At 44.2% G+C, this 23,275-nt stretch overlaps 1 protein-coding gene across 1 annotated transcript in view; it reads right to left on the bottom strand.

Annotated features, from left to right (window-relative positions):
• Positions 1-11,090: 11,090 nt before the first annotated feature.
• FZR1 (fizzy and cell division cycle 20 related 1) overlaps positions 11,091-23,275 on the bottom strand; it is a 126,272-nt gene continuing 114,087 nt past the window's right edge. Inside the window, exon 14 of the mRNA XM_082243289.1 lies at positions 11,091-11,982. Coding sequence (XP_082099415.1) covers positions 11,941-11,982 — 42 coding nt within the window. The 3' untranslated portion in view covers positions 11,091-11,940. The remainder of the gene's footprint in view (positions 11,983-23,275) is intronic.

The following is a 23,275-nucleotide window of genomic DNA, read 5'->3' as shown; positions in this document are numbered from 1 at the left end:
AAGAACAACATCACAGGACATACCTCCAAAGAGATTGAATTTGTGCTTGATGTGGAATGGGCCAAGATGGAAGAGCCTCTAGGTATGAAACTCAAGGATAAAGTCCCCCATTTTGCATGCGATGCATCATAGATGGGGGAGGAGCCAAGCCATTTGTTTTTAGTTTGACATATCTAATCTAAACAAACATTGAAATTTAGAGATTATGAATAACATTTTTTGTGTATGTGTGTATATATATATATATATATATATATATCTCTAGTAGATTTTATATACCCATATATCTCCCATATTTTTACCTGTTTTATGATGTAACCTCCAGCCTGATTAACAAGAACAGGGGGGCTCAATTGTCTAAGTATACATGTTCTTTATTTTGCAGGTTAATGAAGCTCTACCTCTTGTATCGATTTAATCGTACTGAAAAAATAAAGGAGAACAATTTCCCCTTATTAGCTACACTTCATATAGGCAATTTAACTATTTTTTGAAAAACCATACTTTAAATGATTTACCTTGTGTAGAAAGAAGTTTCTCAAATATGAGGAATAATCTCTAAATTTCAATGTTTGTTTAGATTAGATATGTCAAACTAAAAACAAATGGCTTGGCTCCTCCCCCATCTATGATGCATCGCATGCAAAATGGGGGACTTTATCCTTGAGTTTCATACCTAGAGGCTCTTCCATCTTGGCCCATTCCACATCAAGCACAAATTCAATCTCTTTGGAGGTATGTCCTGTGATGTTGTTCTTATTGTCTAATGTTAAGTACAATAAATATTATAAAATGTATGTATATAAAATTCTGATGTGATTTTTTTCATTATATACAGAAAAATAACTTGTTTAAGATGCCCGTCAGTCTCACGAAGAAACTATCGCTAGATGGCGAAACATGTTGAGCAGGCACTATATAGTTATTCTTTCCTCCTTTTATATGGTTTTAAAACATTGTGTGTTATTTTTGATGAATAAAAATTTGTAAAATTGGTTTTATCAAAATGATTTTTTCTCCATCATTTATTTGTGTGTTTGCACCTTAAAAGTCCCACAACAAAATCCTCAATCTATCTTTGATGATATATACACATTTAGGAGGAAGAATGTTGTTCTGGCAAATCAAATGCTTAAACTACAACAGAAGACAAAGTGGGGGGGGGGGGGGGGGGATGTACTAAAACTGGAGCTTACACAACATGGTGCAGCTCCACATAGAAACCAAACCGCTTCCAGGTTTTATTGTCAAAGCTAAATTGAACAAGCTGAAGTTTGAAGCAGATTGGCTACCATACACAGCTGCACCAGATTCTAAGTGCTCCGGTTTTAGTAAGGCTCTGCTTCCACTAGTGTGGTTTCTCATGGGACTTTGGACACAAAAAGTTGCATGACAAGTCAAAGCCCATTGATTTCAATGGCATTTGTTCCAATTTAGGCAACTTAAAAGTTGCAGCGACTTTGAAAAGGTGCATGCACTACTTTGATGCGACTGAGTCAGAGTGTGAAGTCAGATCAAAATTGCACTCAAGTAGCATCGAAGTCACACTCTAAATCTTACACTAGTGGAAACGTAGCCTAAATCTCCTCCCACTATGTTTTTTAGATACATCTGTGTCCATGTTCGGGAGATTCACCCTCCCTATTTGTCCTGGTAACCGTTATCACTGAAAGTAAATGTAAAAAAAAAATCTGAGTGGTCATCAGAACAGTACAACTCGTTAGTAAAACCTCGTCCTGATTTGGGCAACAGTTCACAAAAAAGATATTGGAGAACTGGAGAAAGTGCAGAGAATGGCAACCAAACTGATAAGAGGCATAGAGGAGCTCAGCTATGAGATAAGATCATCTGACCTGATTTTATTCACTCCTAACCACTTAAGCCCCGGAAGATTTTACCCCCTTTCTGACCAGGGTTTTTTTTGCGATTTTTTACTGCGTGACTTTAACGGACAATTGCGCGGTCGTGCAACGCTGTACCTAAACGAATTTGACGTCCTTTTTTTCCCACAAACAGAGCTTTCTTTTGGTGGTATTTGATCACCTGTGCGATTTTTTGATCATGCGCTATAAACAAAAAAAGAGCGTCAATTTTGCAAAAATAACAATATTTTTCACATTTTTTTTATATGAAATTCCCCAAAAAAAAATGTAAAAATCAAAATTTTTTTAACATTTTTGGCCAATTTGTTTTATGCTACCTATGTTTGGTAAAAAAAAAAATCGCAAAAAGCGTATTTTGATTGGTTTGCGCAAAAGTTATCGCGTTTACTAACAAAGGGAAAGATTTTTGTCATTTTTGGTGTTTTTTTTTTTTTTAACGCGTAATGGCGGCGATCTGCGATTTTTTTTTTTCGGTACTGCGACATTGTGGCGGACAGATCGGACCCTTGACTGACATTTTTTACACTTTTGGGGGTACCAGTGACATTACTGCAGTACTCAGTGCTATACATATGCACTGTTACTGCAAAAATGACACTGGCAGGGAAGGGGTTAACTTTATTGGACAGGGAGGGGTTAAGTGTGTCCTAGGGGCGTGATTCTAACTGTGCAGGGACATTGCTATTGGTGTAAAAACAAAGATTAACGGTTCTACATAGTAGAACCGTCTGATCTTCATTTTTACACAGGGAGAACTGACAGGCGGCTTGTTTACATAAGCCGCTCTGTCTTTCTCCCTTCACAGGAGCGATCGTAGTGTGACTGGCGGACATCGAGTCCGCCGGTCACACGCACTGACTTGTCTGTGAACGAGCCGCGGCGGGCGCGCGCGCGCGCGCCTGCAATTGGCTCGCAAGTCAGTGACAGGCGAGTGACGTACCGATACATCACTCTGCCTGGCCAGGGCTGACCGCCGCAGTATATAGTCGTGCGGCGGTCGGCAACCGGTTAAGAGGGGATATGATCAACATAAGAGGTCTATTTAGTGAACTTGGCGTACAGTTAAATAGGGTCATCACAGAGGACAAGGGAGCACTCATCTGGAGAAAAAGATTTATCCTTCAAATATGAAAAGGCTTCTTCACAGTAAGAGCTATGAAAATGTGGAATAGACTACCCTCAAGAGCTGGTTCTAGCTCAGTAGATTGTTTAACCACTTTCCGACTGCCGCAAGTACATATACTGAGGCGGTCAGCCCCCCCTGAGCAAAGTGACGTATGAGTACGTCGCTTGCCCGCGAGGCAATAGGGGGGCGAGCGCGCACCGCCGGAGGCGCGCTCCCGCCCCCGCTTGTTCACTGCCATCCCAGCATCGGAGCCGCCGGTCACTCGCGATCTCCTGCTGGAGAGGGAGAAAGGCAGGCGGCTAATGTAAACAAAGCCACCTGTCGTTCTCCCTGGTGTAACTGCAGAGATCATACGATCCTGCTATGTAGGATTGTATGTCTCTGTGGTTACATCAAAAGCCACGCCCCTTTACAGTTAGAAGCACACCCCTAGGGACACACTTAACCCCTGGATGTCTAAGTTAACCCCTTCCCTGCCAGTGTCATTTTTACAGTAACAGTGCATATGTATAGCACTGATTACTGTAGTAATGTCACTGGTACCCCCAAAAGTGTCAAAAATGTCAGTCAGGGGTCCGATCTGTCTGCTGCAAAGTCGTAGTCCAGCAAAAAAAAAAAAAAAAAATCGCATATCACCGCCATTACTAGTTAAAAAAAAATTACATAAATCTTTCCCTTAGTAAACGCAATAACTTTTGCGCAAACCAATCAAAATACGCTTATTGCGTTTTTTTTCACCAAAAATATGTAGCAGAAAACAAATTTGCCTAAAATGTTAAAAAATTTTGATTTTTACATTTGGGGGGGGTTTCATGTAAAAAAAAAAAAGTGAAAAATATTGTTATTTTTTCAAAATTGTGGCTTTTTTTGTTTATAGCGCAAAAAGTAAAAAATTGCACCAGTGATCAAATACCACCAAAAGAAAGCTCTGTTTGTGGGGAAAAAAGGATGTCAATTTCATTTAGGTACTTGTCCGTTAAAGTCACGCAGTGCCGAATCGCAAAATAGGCCATGGTCTTTGAGCAGCCAAACCCTCCGGGGCTTAAGTGGTTAAAAAAAAAAAAAAAAAAGACCTGGATTCTTTCCCAAATGCAAAAAATATAACTGGATACTAATATTTATAGGTAAAGTTGATCAAGGGAATATCTGATTGCCTCCTTAGGAATCGGGAAGGAATTGGTTTCCCCCATAGGAACAAAGTGGATCATGTTTCATTGGGGTTTTTTTTGCCTTCCTCTGGATCAACTGTGGGTATAAAAGATTGTATATAGGAGGTTTTCAATTTATGTGTTTTGGAGTTTTTTTTCTTCCTCTTTGGGTTGAACTAGATGGACTTGTGTGTCTTTTTTCAACCAGACTAACAGCAATAGAGGGGAAATCTTCCAATGGGGACACTACTTCTGGTGACTACCAGGAATTTTCCTCGCTTTGGCTAGATTTCCTTTTAGGGTTTAAAATTCTCCATCACGCTGTCCAAAAAAAAAAAAATATTTTCTTCAGTTCTACAACCGTTGGGACACAGTAAAAAGAGAATGCAATGATTTGCAAATCTCATAAACCCAAATTTATTTCACAATAGAAAACACAGTGTTTTAACTGAGTAAATGTACCATTTTAAGAAAAAAAATTATTTTGAAATTAATGGCAGCAATACATCAAGAAAGTTGAGACAAGGCCATGTTTACCATGGTGTAGCATCCCCTCTTTTTTTAACAACATTGCAAACGTCTGGGAACTGAGATCAGTTGCTTGAGTTTTGGGAAAGGAATGTTGTCCCATTTTTGCCCGATACAGGATTCTACCTGATCAACAGTCCTGGGTCTTCTTTGCCGTATTTTCCATTTCAAGATGCGCCACATATTTTCAATTGGTGAAAGGTCAGACTACAGGCTGGGGAGTTAGGCACCCAGATTTTTCTACTATGAAGCCATGCTGTTATAGATGTGGTTTAACATTGTCCTGCTGAAATATGCAAGGCCCTCCCTGAAGAAGATGTTCTCTTGATGGGAGCATATGCTTCTCTAAAACCTGGTGCATACTTCAGCATTGATAGTGCCTTTCCAGATGTGCAAACCCTCCATTCAATACGCACTAATGCATGGCCATACGATCAGAGATGCAAGCTTTTGAACTGAGCACCGATAATAAGCCGGAAGGTCCCTCCTCTCCTTAGTCCAGAGGATGCAGCACCCATGGTTGCAAAAAAGAATTTCAAGTTTTGATAAGTTGGACCACAGAACAGTTTTCCACTTTGCTACAGACCATTTTAAATTAGCTTTGGCCCAGAGAAGATGGTGGCGTTTCTGGATCATTTTCTCAGCTTAAACATTTGATGCGTTTTCTGTTTTCTATGGTTTATAAAATATGGGTTCATGAGATTTTACACAGCGTCCCAAATTGTTAGGAATTGGAGTTGTACTTTAATAACACAAACTATTGTCAATCTGCAACTTTTAAAGCTAGTATTAATTAAAGCCTCCTACTCTTCTCTTTACAACCAAGGAAGGTGTCATCTTAGCCTTTGTTCTGTAGTTGCTGGTGCTGCACATGCAATCAGCTATGACTCCAGCCATTTCAGGGCAAGTTTGGTTGAGAGCTTACACCACCAGCTACTGTTAAGTTATCACCAGAGGCATCCCTTGAATGTAACCGTTTTGGAAAACCATTAAATCAGTGGGTTTAGTTCCACATGGACACAAAACGGAAAATTGTATAAAACACTTAACGTAATTTTCTTTTCTTGATGCCAATCTATGGCAGCATACATGTGATAACGCTCCGCGCCTATATCCACCCACAGGACTGGTTTAAATCTATAAAATGAAAGCTAGAGCAACCTCCCCCATTCTATGTAAAAACAAAGAGGGCGGGCTCATATGCGGCCATGTATTGGCGTGAGGAAAGGAAAATTACAGTATTTGATACAATTTTCAGTTTTTCTGACGACAACATGGCAGCATACATGTAATAAATAATGAGCTAAACAGGGAGGCCTGGACCCTCATTTCGTCAAAGTCCATTGATGTAGGAGCCCCGGGATTTTCCCTGTAGCACCTGAGGCAGGTGCACTGCACCAACCAGCCTACTGCTTTGCAGATGTCCCCATAGACATTTTGCATGGGCTGGCCAAACCTAAATATGTAAAAATGGACCCAGGTGAATGAGCCTCTATCACTTCTGCCTGGCCACACTAAGTTTTCTGGATGACCATGACTCTCCAAGATGACAGGTTTGCTGTAGCTTCCTCCTCCGAATTTGCCTGCCAGAAACAGTCTTTCAAAGAATTTTAACTTTGAAGCTGCTTGATGGTATTTTAGACACGTGGTACATCCAGTCTAGGTTAGGTACGGTCTTTTCCGGAACTAATGGAACCAACATTTTTTTAAGATGAAAACAGAAGCCACCTTGGGAACAAAGGTCCTAAAGAAAAAAGACGTAGAACTCTGTAGCCCCAAGTGCTTGCAGATCCGATACTCTGCCCCTTGAAATGATCACCTAAAGTTATGAAGGGACACAATCTCAAGTGACGTCCTACAAAGGACTGCTTTCTGATGCAAACAGAGTCCTGAGAAAGTAAATTCAGGACCAGAATAAAAACCCACTGGGGAATGTTATTCTTCCTCAGGGCAAAGGATTGACCTCCTGTAGCATTTACACGGCAAAAGCTGAAATGGCTGAAATTTGAGCCCTTACGGAACTAGGCTGAGCCCCAAATCCAGATCCATGTGAAGAAATGATAGCAACTGGGCAACATCCGGGTTGCGAGGATCAAAATTCTCCTCGGCTGAAGCTAGCTTAAACTCCAGGCCTGCAGGCCAATTGATATGCTTATTATCACAGTGAAACCCTCAGCCAACAGTCTCCCCTGGAAATTCATGACCAAAGGCAGTGGAGAAAAGGCATCTGCTAGGTCACTATTCCTTGGGTGAGCAAGAGCATCCAATTACCCCACCAATGGATGGTGTTGCAAACAGACTCAGTTGAAGGTGGACCCCCTACTTACATATGGGCAGTATCTTCTGATTAAAGACCCATTAGTTGGGAACCAAGTGTTGGCATCAGTGGTGACAATGGTTCATGATAATGAACCTACCGGACGGGATCAGAGAAGGGTCCCCTGACATACCAATTACCAGAGGCTCCTGGTAATGATAAAAAAATGGGCTTTACCATCTGTGCTCACTATTGACCACCCGGGCCCCACCACACTAACCGTGGGGGGGGGTCTGTCACCTGTCAATAAAACTCCTGTAGAGGATGAAGGGAATGAAAAGGACCGTGGCTGTGCGTCCTTCAGAAAGGTGCCCTTGCACTCTTCCATTCTGGCAAAAGCATCGAGTCCTGGAATGTAGAGTGAACCAATCTAGCAGAGAGGACTCATCGAAGCCTTGACCTTCTATTAGGAGGAAGGCCAGACTAACCATGGGTTGCTCTTGGAATAGTGCTTAGCGTTGGGATGTACAGGCGACTCTAAAGCATGACCAATAAAGCGTGTTCAACATTCCAAGCATGTGTGCCGCTCTATGAAACTTAAACACACTTATAAGGCAATCAAGGGCCGACTGCGAGCATCATTCATCTGCACAGCAAATGGAGGACATCCAGGGTTGTGAGCAGGTGTGAGTCTCTTGGAATAGTCACAACTTTTGGTCAGAGGGAATAGCTTGTCATTATACAGGCACTTAAGATCACCCTGTCCAAGGACAGGTTTTTTGACCAAGGACTGGGCTTTATAGCCCTCTTCATTGTCACTGAATGCAGCCCTCCTTAGGGGAACCTTAACAACAACAAATGCTACTTCATCCGCAAAATCCGCCAGGCACTTAAGTTTGCCAAGAGCACTAATAAACTGCTCTTTCAGCAATTTATGGGTGATGACGACCTCGAGATTCTGGGTCCCAACTGTACTGCACTTGCCAAGAAGTCCTGGGATCACCGGCTTACAATCAGCCCCTGAATCTCTACCTGAATCTCTCAGATATCCATCAATTTATTGATTGAGTATACAGCCAATGGAAACTGAATCTTACCTGGTAAGAATAACACTCCTGACAAAATGCATAATGGTAGTTGTCCATACCTTTGGAGTAGGGTGCAGTGCTGTTAAGTGTGTGTTACTGCAACGTATGTTAAGTGCGTTAGCACATTGCAGTGCCATTCTTTTGACCAGAGAATTGGCATTTCCCTCTGGGGTAGGGTATAATTTTGCCGTTGATTACTTCAAATCACTACTGCCACTCCTCTTGATTTAACCTCTTCACCATTTTATTCATTGGGGAGTAGGGAAGGCTATTCCCTGAAAACATGAAGTATGTTCTGACTTCAAAGGCAGTCATCTGGGTCATCCCATTCCAGACCTGCTTAACCACCCTAATAATAATTGGACCCAAGAGACACTCAGAACCTGCTTAGCCTCTTCAAAGAGGACGACAGACCTTCTTCTACCCATGGTGAAGCAAGGTGTAAGGCGATGGTGAATTGCTTGGATAAAGCTGCCCTCAGAGCTGGGAATAAAGATGCCTCTAATGGGCTTAGAACCTTCTTGGTTAGGAGGGCTACAGTGGGTACGGAAAGTATTCAGACCCCCTTAAATTTTTCACTCTTTGTTATATTGCAGCCATTTGCTAAAATCATTTAGCTCTGGACCTCAGACTGGGCCGAAGGTTTACCTTCCAACAAGACAATGACCCTAAGCACACAGCTAAAATAACGAAGGAGTGGCTTCACAACAACTCCGTGACTGTTCTTGAATGGCCCAGCCAGAGCCCTGACTTAAACCCAATTGAGCATCTCTGGAGAGACCTAAAAATGGCTGTCCATCAACGTTTACCATCCAACCTGACAGAACTGGAGAGGATCTGCAAGGAGGAATGGCAGAGGATCCCCAAATCCAGGTGTGAAAGACTTGTTGCATCTTTCCCAAAAAGACTCCTGGCTGTATTAGAGGGGGCTTCTACTAAATACTGAGCAAAGGGTCTGAATACTTAGGACCATGTGATATTTCAGTTTTTCTTTTTTAATAAATCTGCAACAATGTCAACAATTCTGTGTTATTCTGTCAGTATGGGGTGCTATGTGTACATTCATGAGGAAGAAGAATGAACTTAAATGATTTTAGCAAATGGCTGCAATATAACAAAGAGTGAAAAATTTAAGGGGGTCTGAATACTTTCCGTACCCACTGTATATCACATGTATGCTGCCATGCTGGCGTCAGGAAAAGAGACATTACTTCTTTTTAAAGCATTTTTTAAGACCTTATCTTGAATATGCACTACAGTATTGGGGATCACTTTCCAAGGATGTTGTGGAATGAGGAAGATTCCAAAGAAGAGTAGCAAAGTTAACAAGAGGTGTAGAAAACCTCAGCTATGTAGAAATTAAATATTCACTAAACTGAATTTGTGCGCTCTTGAGAAGGGGTAATTAAGGGGCAATATGATCACCTTGTATAAATTCACACATGACCAATACAGAACATTCAGTTAACGGTTGTTTAGGTCACCATGCAGTGATCGTTTAAAAGCACACAAATGAACACAGCAGTCACGTTTTGACAAGTGGGATTTTTTTCTTCTTTAAAAAAAAAAAACACCGTAACATTTTTCACCTTTTGGTGAGAACAGAGGATTCCAATCTCAGTACAGATGCAACATTCTCAACACAAATTTGCTTAAAATGTATGTTCAGCCAAAACATCAGTTTTAAATAGAGTGGGGAACAGTCTGAACCCTTATCAAATTTCTGTTTTCCTTGTCTCCACTAAAGAGCTTTCCCCTTACTGTCTGTTTCACTAGTTCGAAAGTAAGGGCAGATTTTTAACAGTAACACATACAAACATAGGCTTTTATTTTTAGAGAAGGGGAAGGCTAAACCCCCCCATCAGCTTTTTTTAAACTTTTTTTTAAACATTTTAGTCAGTGTCTGTTGCAGATTTTCACTCCTGTCTGGTAAAATGCTTGTCACCAGAGTAGACGAGGAAAAAAAGTCTCACAAATAGAGCATTAAATGGAAGTAAAAACCACACAGGGGTTAATACTACTTCACCTTATCAAAAACTGATTATAGGCTGCACACACACTTTAACTTGCACCTTCCTCACGCACTTAAGAACATAATAGAAAGTCTGTGAGGAGGGCAATTGCAATGAAATTAAGTGCTTTGTTTCAGCAATTCCATGTTTTCATTCAATGCCTCTGTTGTGCAAAACATTGCAAAAAAAAAAAAAAGACAACGGCAGGCAACTTTTCTGAATGATCCCAAACAGAACGTTAAATTAACATTAAAATACAGATCATCAACCATAAAAAGAAATAGAAATGCATAGAATTAAACATTTTGTAACAATGAGAAAAACCAAACGTTCATTTAAACATTCACACAAACCCCTATACTATCCCCACCCACCCGCCATTCCTCAGTATGAGCACTACAGGAAATATTCACAAAATAAAAATCTAGGGTGAGAATATGCTGTACTACTGAAGTACTTATAGTGTGTGAATTCCATTGCATGCAAACAAGACAAATCAGTATGGGTATTTTTCATCTATACACAACAGAGCATTTTTTTCTTCTTTAAAAAAAAAAAACACCGTAACATTTTTCACCTTTTGGTGAGAACAGAGGATTCCAATCTCAGTACAGATGCAACATTCTCAACACAAATTTGCTTAAAATGTATGTTCAGCCAAAACATCAGTTTTAAATAGAGTGGGGAACAGTCTGAACCCTTATCAAATTTCTGTTTTCCTTGTCTCCACTAAAGAGCTTTCCCCTTACTGTCTGTTTCACTAGTTCGAAAGTAAGGGCAGATTTTTAACAGTAACACATACAAACATAGGCTTTTATTTTTAGAGAAGGGGAAGGCTAAACCCCCCCATCAGCTTTTTTTAAACTTTTTTTTAAACATTTTAGTCAGTGTCTGTTGCAGATTTTCACTCCTGTCTGGTAAAATGCTTGTCACCAGAGTAGACGAGGAAAAAAAGTCTCACAAATAGAGCATTAAATGGAAGTAAAAACCACACAGGGGTTAATACTACTTCACCTTATCAAAAACTGATTATAGGCTGCACACACACTTTAACTTGCACCTTCCTCACGCACTTAAGAACATAATAGAAAGTCTGTGAGGAGGGCAATTGCAATGAAATTAAGTGCTTTGTTTCAGCAATTCCATGTTTTCATTCAATGCCTCTGTTGTGCAAAACATTGCAAAAAAAAAAAAAAGACAACGGCAGGCAACTTTTCTGAATGATCCCAAACAGAACGTTAAATTAACATTAAAATACAGATCATCAACCATAAAAAGAAATAGAAATGCATAGAATTAAACATTTTGTAACAATGAGAAAAACCAAACGTTCATTTAAACATTCACACAAACCCCTATACTATCCCCACCCACCCGCCATTCCTCAGTATGAGCACTACAGGAAATATTCACAAAATAAAAATCTAGGGTGAGAATATGCTGTACTACTGAAGTACTTATAGTGTGTGAATTCCATTGCATGCAAACAAGACAAATCAGTATGGGTATTTTTCATCTATACACAACAGAGCATGGTCCCAAAATTTTTTGGCATGATGGTGTCTCTGCTTTAACTGTCAGCTTAAAAAAAAAAATGGCAATTTTTCAAGATGTTAATTCGAAAGGCGACATATGTGAGGCTTTCTATATGCAAATTTAAATACATCACTACAGAAATCATTAGGGTTGTTTTTATATCCTCCTCCAGTATATAGGAAAGTGTTTTTTTTTTTAACCACCCCTTGAATAATGTATAGATTGGATGCGGTGTATTTTTCCTCAACTTTATTACTCTTGTGTTGAATCTCAGCTCTGCACAGTAATGAGTCTCTTTTCTTGCTTAGAACACAGCACTGAATTTGTAAAACAGTGGCTGAGAACACTGATGAAAGGATCGTTTATCGTATTCTAGTAAACAAATTGAGAACGGAGACAGATTCCTAAGAGAGAGAGAGAAAAAAAAGCAATTTTATTTAATGTTCGTACATCTTGATTATACTGGTCACAGGTTACTTTAACACAATTAAGCATATTCAAGCAACTATACCATTAACAGATCAGAATAATAAAGAAATACCTGAGAAATCATAAAGACCTACCTGCAGCCTAATCCACCCCCTTTCCACAATGCATGTTTGAATGCCAAGCCATTCTGCTCTGCCAAAACCCCAGCACATACCTACATTGTCAAAGATTGTAGCACATTCTACTAGGCAGAAAGACACCCATTATAGTAAAGGGCCAATTAAACTGCATTGGAGGCAGAAGGGTTTAGGTCAAGCTTCAACACTAAAGCCTAGTACACACAGGCAGAATGTCGGGCAACATTGGCTGGTTCAATAAAAACTGGCTGACATTCGGCCAGTGTGTATGGCAGCTGGTTCGGCTGCATGCTGGAAAACCAGCAGCCACCTGGCTCCCGATCAGCACCGTCAGCCAGTTGCTGAGAGCGATGACGCAGTACACCCCCTGTCAGAACACAATAGAACAGCAGGGGAGATTGATGTACTAACATTGGATTGTTAGTACAATAGCTCTGACCAGAACTATCAGTTTTTCTTCGTTCAACCCAAAAAAAAAAAACAAAAAAAAAAAAAACAAAAAAAAAAAAAAACAAAAAAAAAAAAACTAGTGGTGTGTACTAGGCTTAATATAAACTGCCAAAGCTCTGTCTGATAAAACAGCCCAGTGTTTGAACATATTAGGGCAGTGGTTCTCAACTCCGGTCCTCAGGACCCACTAACGGGCCAGATTTTAAGTATCACCTTGGGGAGATGGAGACTATAATACTGTAATCACTGAGCAGCAAAATATATCGCCTGTGATGTATTTCAGTTATCTTGCAAACCTGGCCTGTTAGTGGGTCCCGAGGCCCGGAGTCGAGAACCACTCTATTAGCAAACTGCAGGCTGCTGTAGGTATATGTAGAAGTCTAAATATACCAAAAAGCAGCGCTTTCCTTTTTTTAAATGTGACATCACTTTAACAACTTCTGGACCGCCAACCGCATATATACTGTGGCAGTGCAGCCCGGCTGCGCGAAATCACATACAAGTACGCAATTTTTTTCACCCGATCTGGGGCGCGTGTGTGCTGCCGGAGAGCCACTCCTGCTGTGATTGGACACAGTGGGAGCCAATCAGTGGGTCCAGTGGCCGCAATAGCCGCCGGCACCCGCTGATCGTTCAGAGGAAAGGCAGAACGGCGGTCTGCTTTTGTAAACAAGGCAGACCGCTGTTCTGTCAGGGAGTAAAAGAGATCTAGTGTGTTAGCCAAGCTGAAACACAGAACTCTCCTTTTAGTCCAGTGCATCCACCCCCCCCCCCAGTTGAAAAGCACCCCCTAGAAGAACACTTATCCCCTTGATCGCCCCTGGTGTAAACCCCTTCCCCGCCAGTCTCATTTGTACAGTGACCGTGCATTTTTTTTAGCACTGATAACTGTAATGGTGTCACCAGTGCCCAAAAAGTGTCACTTCGTGTCAGATTTGTCCACCGCAATGTCGAAGTCCTGCTCAACATCGCTGATCGTCGTCATTACTAGTAAAAACAATTAAAAAAATAAAAAGTCCATAAATCTATCTTCTAGATTGTAGACTATAACTTTTGCACAAACCAATCGATATACACTTATTGGGATTATTTTTACAGAATACATATTGGCCTAAATTTAAGAAAATGGGATTTTTGACTCATCGTAAAATCCATTTCTCCGATGTTCATTGACCGACACAGCTCTTCATCTTCATGACCGTAGGGTTATAGAGTAGGACACTCCTATTGGGCAGTCCCTGGGGGTATACTCCCACTTCCTGCTATAGGTATTCAGTTTTCTAACAAGCAGTGTCAGAAGAAAAAAAAACCCAACTCCAAAGAGGGGCGGGTGCTTTGACCGTCAATGAACATCAGAGAAATGGATTTCACGGTAAGTCAAAAATCCCATTTTCTCCTTCATTCATTGACAGACACAGCTCTTCATCTTCATGACTGTAAGGATGTCCCAAAGCAGTATCAAACATGAGGGGTGAGAACAGCAGAAAAAACTTCCCAAAAGGCTAAACATAGCCAACCAGGAAACTTGGAACTCAACTATTAACTGGAGCTTGCCAGAAAAAAAAAACACCACCTTTAGAGAAAACAAGTCCATTAAATAGCAGCCTGCAAAACTTTGCGGCCAAAATAAGCATCTGCAGATGCCAACACATCTACTTTATAAAACTTTGTGAATGTGTGTACAGATGCCCTGGTGGCCGCCTTTCAAACCTTCACCACTGACGCCTAATGACGGAAGGCCCAGGAGGCACCAAGTGCCAGAGTAGAGCACATCCTGACAGGGAAAGGAGAAACCTGTCCCTTAATAATAAAAAAAAGAAAAAGCCTGAACCAGTCAGTCTGATCCATCTGGAAACGGTTGCAGCAGAAGCAGCCACCCCCTTGGGAGATCCACCTGTAAGGAAAATGGTGAAACTGACTTCCGAAACGACTCCGTAGCTGCCAGGTAAACCCTAATTGCTTGAGCCACATCCAGGAAATGCAAGGCAATTTCCTTAGGATTCTTAGGCTTGGGACACAGGGAGGGCAACACAATGTCTTCATTCAGACGAAAATTGGAGATGACCTTTGGAAAGCGATGTACATCCTGAAGATTCATCTTATCCTTGTGAACCACTAGGTAAGGTTAACGTTAAGACAACGCCGCCAACTCAGACACCAAATTGTGGTCCCACGGCAGCAAAGGAGACCGCACCGGGGAAACAAGTGTCTCACTCCCTGGAGAAAGGCGAGTGTGGCTAATTGAGGTTGAAAGAAAAATCGCCAAGGCCGAGACCTGGCCTTTAATGGTACTCAAGGCCAGACGCTCCTCGACCCCTCGCTGGAGGAAGGCCAAGATGCGAGTCACCAAAAAGTGAGGGTGAACCCGCAGGGATTCACACCACACAATGTAGGTCTTCCCTGTACAATGATAAATATTTCCAGAAGTAGATTTTCTAGCTTTTAAGGCGTAGGAATCACCGATTCAGGCAACCCTCTATCCTTCAGTACCTTCCTTTCAACAGCCAAGCCGTCAAGGCCAGCGACGGTAATGCAGGATGGAAGATTGGTTCTTGGGACAGCAGATCTTCCCAAAAAAGGAAGTCTCCAATGAGCATCGGCGACCAGTTGTACCAGATCGGCGTACCAAGACCGACGAGGCCAGTCTGGAGCCACTAGGATGACCAGAATCCCTTCCGCCCCGATCCTGCGAGTCTGGGCAGAAGCTTGAGAGGAGGAAAGACGTATATCAGATGGTACTGACTCCACGGAGCCACTAAGGTGTCTGTGGCGTCGGCCAAAGGATCCAGAGACCGTGCCACAAACCTCTGTACTTTTCTGTTGAGTCGAGAGGCCAACAGATTCACCTCGGGAGTCCCCCACCAGACACACAACTGATGGAACACCTCCGGATGAACTGACCATTCTCCTTGATTTAATGCGGTCGACTGAGACAGTCCGCCTGCCAATTTTCCACTCTTGTAATGCAGCAGAGAGGGCTGGAACGAACCGTTCTGCCCACTTTAGAATGCTGGCTACTTCCCGAGCCGCCAGAACACTTCTTGTGCTCCCTTGGTGATCGACATAGGCCATGGCTGTGGCATTGTTCGATTGGATCCGTACCGGACACCCCTGGAGACGACTTGTCCAATGATCCAGACAAAGTCTGACCGCTCGGAGTTCCAGTACATTGATCGGTAACCTGGACACTTCCTTCAAGAGTCCAGACCCCTGAGTGCACACGGTGCTGAGGACGTCCCCCACCAGGATAGGTTGGCATCCATGGTAACTAACGTCCAGTACAGGGGAAGAAATTATTTTCCCAGAAGTGCTGAAGAATGAAGCCACCACTCCAGGCACCCCCTCGTGTTCCGGCTCAACAAAATCAGATCATCCACAAACTGGGGATCCTTGTTTCACTTCATCAGAATCTCCTTTTGCAAAAATCTCGTATGGAACTGTGCAAAGGTAGACACCATCAGGCCCAGCACCCGCATGCAAGCCCACAGAGATGACTGTCTGCTGGATAGAAGAAGAACACTCTTGCCGAGGCTAGAGTCAGACCCAAATAGTCCAGTCTGGTGGACGGGATCAGAGCAGACTTCTGAAGATTAAGAGTCCAACCAAACTCCCTTAGCATTTGCAATGCTCCAATTGGAGTAATCTCCAATTTGGCCAACAGAGCAGTCGAAGACTCTGCTCGCAAAAGCAGATCGTCCAGGTACCCCAGTATCGCGATCCCCCACAGGCGCAGTAATGCCAGAATCGGGCCCAATACTTTTGTGAAGACCTGAGGAGCGGAAGCGAGACCAAAAGGTAACGCCACAAATTGATAATGCTCCTCGCCAGCGGCAAAGCAGAGGAAGCGCTGATGGGCGACACATTTGGGGATGTGAAGGTAGGTGTCCTTGATTTTGATGGAGGCGAGAAAAACTGCCTGATGTAGGGACGCCACCACCGTGCAAATTGATTCTATTCGGAACTTCTGTACCCGCACAAAGCAGTTTAGCGCCTTGAGGTCCAGAATTGGACACACCTTGCCCTTCTTCCTGGGAAACGTGAACAGGTTTGAGTAGAAAAACCGTGGAAAAGTTCAGACATCAGAACCAGAACAATCAACCCTTAAAGTAACAAGTCTTGCACTACTCCATAGAGATCCATTTAGCAATCTGGAGTGCAGATTGGAATGGAAGAACCTTTCCGGAGGATATGATCGCAACTCCATCTTGTAGCTGGAGCGAATGACTTTGTGGACCCACTTGTCCTGGATTAGGTAGATCCACGGACCTGGAAAGAAGCTAAGACGTCCCCCCACCCCCGATACAGGTGAGGGCGCCCCTTAATGCAGAGGAATTTTTATCCGCAAGTCTGGCAGAACCCACTCTGTTTGCCCGACCAAGACTTCTTGGAACCTCCAGTGAAGGCCCTGAAGGATTTAGATTCCTTGTCTTGTCTTGTCCTGAGGGACGAAAAGGCTGCTTGTGAGCCGAAAAGCAAAGTCCCTGTCTGCGATGGGACTCCTTACCTTTGGAAACCTGAGGAAGAAGAGTACTCTTTACCCCCGTGAGGCTTTTGATGATGTCATCCAAGGAAGCTCCACACAGGCGATCCCCAAGGAAAGGAAGATCGGACAAAGCCTTAGAAGCCTGGTCCGCAGACCAGCATTTCAGTGAGAGAAATGCTGAGACAGACCTCTAGAAATCAGGGAAGCTGCATCCAAAGAGGCATCACAAACTAACTGTAGCCCTTGAACCAACTGATCTGCCAGCTCCACACAAGCAGGAGGGAGCGGTTTTTCCTTCATGTCCCGGCATAAAATTTTGGTCTATTCAGTCATAGCTTGTTATTCAATCTGGAAACCAAGGAGTCCACTACAGGGAGGTACCGTCCATTTTTTTTTTTATACATTTTTTAACCGTCCATTTTTTTTTTTAGGCGGGACTCTTCATGAGACAGGCTGGCATCTGTGGTGACCACTGTCCAATACAAGGGGAGGAAAGATTTACCCAGCCAAAGCGCCAGAGAACAAAGCCACCATATCAGTAACTCCTTTGTTCCCCGGCTCAGCCGGATCGGATTGTCCAGAGACTGCAGAGTCTTGTCCTATTTGGCCAGAACCTCCCTTTGCAGGGACCTTGTATGGAACTGCCTCAAAAAAGGTAGACACGATCAGCCCCAGCAACCGCATTCAAGTTCAGAGGGGTGACCATCTGCTGGACTAGCAGCAGAGGAATTGCAGCCTGCAATTTCTTGAGTTTGTCCAGAGGAAGGAGCACTCTGGCTAAGGCCGAGCCCAGAGTCAGACCCAGATAGTCCAGCTTTGTGGATGGAACCAGAGCAGATTTCTGAAAATTCAGAATCCAGCCAAACTCCCTCAGAGTTCATATGGTGATTTCCAGGTTTTCCACCAGAGCAGTAGGAGACTCTGCTCGCAGAAGGAGATTATCCAAGTAGCCTTGTACCGCGATCCCCCCTTGGCGTAACAATGCTAGCACCGAGCGCTAACACTTCTATGAAGACCCGATGAGCAGAGGCAAGAGCAAAGGGTAACGCCACAAACGGATAATGTCCTCTCCCCTGGCAAAGCGGAAGAAACGCTGGTGACCAGCACATATTGGAATGTGAAGGTAAGCATCCTAGTAGATAGAAGCAAGAAAATTCCCGATGCAGGGATGCCACCACCGTGCAAATGGACTCCATTCTGAACTTCTGCACCCGCACATAGCAGTTCAGCGCTGCGGGACAATCACCCCTTGAAGTAACAGGTCTTGTACCGCCCCAAACAGACCCTGTAAGCGGTCCGGGGACAGGTGCAAGTTGGAAGGAAAGAACCTTACTGGGGGACAAGAGCAAAATTCGATCTTGTAGCCGGCCCGAATGACTTTGTGGACCCACTTGCCTTGTACCAGGGAAGTCCAAGGGTCCGGAAACCAGCGAAGACGTTCCCCACCCCCCCACCCCCCCGATACGGGCGAGGGCACACCTTCATGCTGAAGGAGCCTTGTTCACGGGTTTGGAGAAGCCCGCTCTCGGCTTGCCAGACCAGGTTAGTTTGGATCCTCCAGAGGAGGCCCTGAAAGGCTTCGAGTCCTTGTCAGTCAGCCCTGACGGATGAAAAAACTTATGAGCCAAGAAGGAGGGTCCACGTCTATGACGAGGGTCCTTGCCCTTCGTAGCCTGCGGAAGAAAGGTACTCTTTCCCCCTGTGATACCTTTAATAATGTACTCCAGGGTAGCTCCAAACAGGCGATCTCCTTGAAAGGGGAGATCAGTCAAGGCCTTTTCATAAGTACGGTCCGCAGACCAGCATTTAAGCCAAAAGACACGCCGAAGGACCACTGCCAAAACAGAGTCGAGCCACTAGGGGGGGCCGCATCCACAGAGGCATCACAGATAAAAACTGTAGCCCCTGGAACAGCTGGTCTGCCAGCTCATTAAAGGAAAGGGGGAGCTGTTCTCCCTCCAGGTCACGGCGTAAAAGCTTAACCAACACAGTCAGAGTTTGCGACCCCAGGGTAATGGTGAACACTGGCCACAGTGCCCAACCAGCCAGAGTGTATATATTGGGGGCCACAGCCTTCGCCTTGCTGTCAGCTGGATCCTTAAAGACTGGGAACTCTTCAACTGGAATCATGGTTGCCTTATTCAATCCGGAAACCGGATGATCCACCATCGGTGGAACAGTCCATTTCTTAATAAGGGATTCCTCATAGGGGTGTCACCTAGCAAATAGCTTAGGGACCCCAAGGGGACGCTTTGGTTGTAGTTACTCTTTAGCGACAATTCTGTCAAAATAGGCGGGGAAAGGAAACACCTTTGGCGCTCTGGATGGCTTGTGAGTGCCAAAGGGTCTCGCACACAGATCCAATCAGTGCTTCCACCAACGCCTTTTCGTGTACGGTTGCAGATGTGGAAGAATCATCCACACTATCAAAGGATTCCGGGGCGCATGGTCGCAGACCCAGCAGGGAGACCAACGCCCACCGAATCAGATTCAGGATCAGACGAGACAGGGGTGGGCCGGGGGGGGGGGGGGGGGGGTGCTTTTTTGTAGCCCGTCGCCCGAAAACAACCTCCATCCGGGACAAAGGACTCCAGGGCTGCCGTCAGTGCATCGATGGATGTTGGGACCCGGAAGGCCCCACAGCCTCAGAGAGGGGATCAGGTAGGGAGATGTGCTCCAAAGACTTCATAAATCACCAGGGGGACCCCACAAAAAGTGTAAAACACTGCAAAGGGAACACCCCCCACCGCAATGGCAGCACCACTGCCAGGCACAAAGCATCAAACGATCCTCAGCAGAGAGGGAAAGGACCCCAAAAGACTCACCACCCAGTAGAAACAGGCACCTGCAGCCACCAGGATAATCTGCACTCCATGTGCGGCCATCAGGAAGTGAAAAGATTCAGAAGTCAGCACCAGGAGATGAGGAGGGGCTCCCACCGCCGAAGTCGCCGCCCACAAGACTCCACCGTCATAGTCGTCGACACTTTCAATAGCAAACCACCGCAACATGACTACACAAACATGGCTGCCATGCATTGAGCACACAGGCTACAGCTAAATGGCGGCACCTTGAGGCTCGCAGGGACCCAGCAGGGATCCCTAGGCCTCAAGGACAGGCCCAGGCAGGACGGGGGCACTTGCAGGAGCCCCCACACAAGGTACAACCCCCCCATCCCTCACAGCCAACCGTACAATCGCCGGCGACGCATCCTGCTACCCCCCATCGCCAGAATAGCACCCTGCCCCAACCCCAGGAGGTGGACCAGACCACCCGCACAGCCCCAGCAAAAGTTGGGAGAGGGGTAGGATGGGGGGGGATAGATCAAGGGGGGTGCCTGACCAGAAGGAGGGGAACCCAGGGGGTCCGATCGCCCCAAGGAGGGGCCAACATCCACTCCAAAACCCTCCAGGGGGAGTTGGGGGGACAGCTACTCACCATAACAGGAACCAGGTGTGCACCACTCCAGACAGAACCCCTTGCTACTGAAATGGTGGGCTGTCGGCCAGGAGGAACGCCGCGACTCTGGCCGAGACCCGGTGTTATGCGCGAGGCATTTTACTTGCAGGTCAGCTTCCATCCGGTGTGGCTATGTCGTGGCTGACTAACCACACGCGCGTGCGACTAGACTGGGGTGACCATTGGATCTAGATTATCCAGCCCGTCACCCAGTCCGGCAGTTGATTGTAGATCTCACAGGAAAAAAAATTATATCTAAAAAGAAAAAAATTGCCAGGACCAGAGATCCCAGCAAGGAATTAGGTCCTTACTTCTGACTAGGCAGAAAAAAACTGAGTACCTATAGCAGACAGAGGGAGTACACCCCCTGGTTCTGCCCATAGGGGTAGCCAGACTTTTTCGCCTGCCTAGTGCCCTACTTCTATATGGGGCAGTATAACCCAATGGTTAAGATGATTAGGAGATGTGTCCGTCAATGAACGAAAGAGAAACTAGTTGCTTTTTTTTTATAGTCCAAGATCTATTAACTGCATCTGGTTACTGTAGCTCTAGGACTAGGAGATTTTTCCACACTTTCTGTTCTGGGGACAACCTTTTACCAGATAGGAAATAAGGAAAGGTCCATACCAGGGAAACAGACAGACAAAGCGAACAGCCATTTTTTTCTTTTTTAAATTTTTTTTTTATTATCTTGTCTGGCCCCAATGTACCCAATAGATAGTCTTTAAGGAGATATGTATGGATAAAATTGTCTTGCTAGCAGAAACCAAATTTAGGAGAATGAAGTAAGCCATAAGTTGGAAAAAAGAAATCCACTGATCCTAGATCCAGCTAAAAGGAAAGCTGATGTGATACACAGAAGCTATTTTAAAAGGTAGGAAGGGAGGAAAAAAACACCAACTTTAACTGGCTTACAAGTACTGCAGGACTAGAAAGATGAGAAGCACACCCTTCATGCCCAAAAAAGTGTGCCAGGGATGTGGTAGCCACAGTATAGCAGGCCTGAACATTTAATACACAATTCTAGTAATCATGAAACTTAGTTGTGTAAAGGACAAAATCTATTGTATAGTAGCTAGAAGTAGAAATGCATGTTCTAGCACTTGGAATATAGAGGATAGGATGTGGATCTTTTTTCCAGGTCACTTGAAGGCTTTTGGATGCACACTATCCCAATGAGGGAACTCTGCAGCCGGGCAATATAATGGTTGGTCTGCTGAACTTACAGGGAAGTACAGGATTGGTTAGCAATTAGATATTTCCTGAGAAGGCAGAAATGAGGAACTTTCACATACATGTCCCTATCTGTGAAAAATGGGGAACATCGGGTGCAAAGGCTTGAAGCTATACATTTGGCCACAGAGAAACCGCGTGGGCAATGAAAACACACTCAACATTGTTTAGTGTAGAGAACCATCACAGAGCCGATTCCGGGAGCGCCAAGTTTTCTGGAGGTAAAGATCTTGCAGCCTGTAGATGAAGTACAGCAGTGGACAAATTAAAGAACTGGACAAAGAGAAATCCCATGACCTTGGGAAAACTCACTGTTACAATGAACTAGACTGTAAACTAGACTGAACTATTAATGATATCATTCTAGGATTAGAGAAAAGGAAATGGATTATTTCCAACTTGGTTTAGAATCCAGCAAATCGGTAGGGGGGCGCGGTGGTCTGAGAGGTCAGTGTTATGAATTCCCCAAACTTCAGATTCTCTAAGAAAAATTGTAAAGTACTGAGAAAAAAAGATGAGAAGTGGGACTATGCAAAAAAGGAAACTCCCCAACAATCGAACATGTACTCAGAGGTAAATGGTAAAGGATTTGCGACACTAAACAGTGTACACGATATTGATCCTTGGCTTAACAGAAGCTGGAAAAAACTAGAATACTGATACTTTTCAGAGAAGATCTTCTCAGCTTTCCACAACAGGGAAACTAGGAAACAGGGCACTAAGATAGACATACTGCTCATTGCCACTGGTAACATGTAAAACTAATGCTATGCACTGAATTAGGCCCTCACAAAAAGTACCCCAGTCAACCTAGTAGGTCACAAAATCGCTTCAGAGGGGAAAAGGACTTAATCAAAGTGAAGCATCCCTATCAGTGCAACCAAAGAGGACAGTGGAGGAAAAAAAAAAAAAAATCAACTGCGGAAAGAAATGTAGGAGTCAATGAAGTGAATATGATACCAGTGTCAAAGCTAGACTCTTTACTTGGGTGTAGAAACAACAGAGAAACCGTTCGGGGGGGACTGGATTTTTGTACTTACTGAAAAATCCTTTTCTCTGAAGTCCATTGACAGACGCAGCTCCATATCTTCTAAACCATTGGGACGTCCCAAAGCAGTGTCAAACATGAGGGATGGGAAAAAAGCAGAAAAAAAATTCCCAAGGATAACCATAGCCAACCAGGTAACATGAAGCTCAACCATAAACTGGAGCTTGCCTGAAAAAAAATATTACACACTCAAAGAGGACCAGGTCCTCTAAGCAGCAGCCAGCAAAACCTTACGGCCAAAAGAAGCATCCGCAGATGCCAACACATCCACTTTATAAACATTTTGTAAAAGTGTGCACTGACGACCAGGTGATCACCTTGCAAACCTGCGTCACCGACGCTTGATGGCGGAAGCCCAGGAGACACTAAGCGCCCTATTAGAGTGCTCCTTGACAGGGAAAGGAGGAACCCGACCTCTGATGCAAGAAGCCTGAAACGCCGTCTGTCTGATCCATCTG

This window comes from Pelophylax lessonae, assembly GCF_965119305.1.
Source record: "Pelophylax lessonae genome assembly, chromosome: 1".
Lineage (NCBI taxonomy): Eukaryota > Metazoa > Chordata > Amphibia > Anura > Ranidae > Pelophylax > Pelophylax lessonae.
The sequence above is the reverse complement of the archived record's forward strand: the minus strand, read 5'-3'. Positions and strand labels throughout refer to the sequence as shown.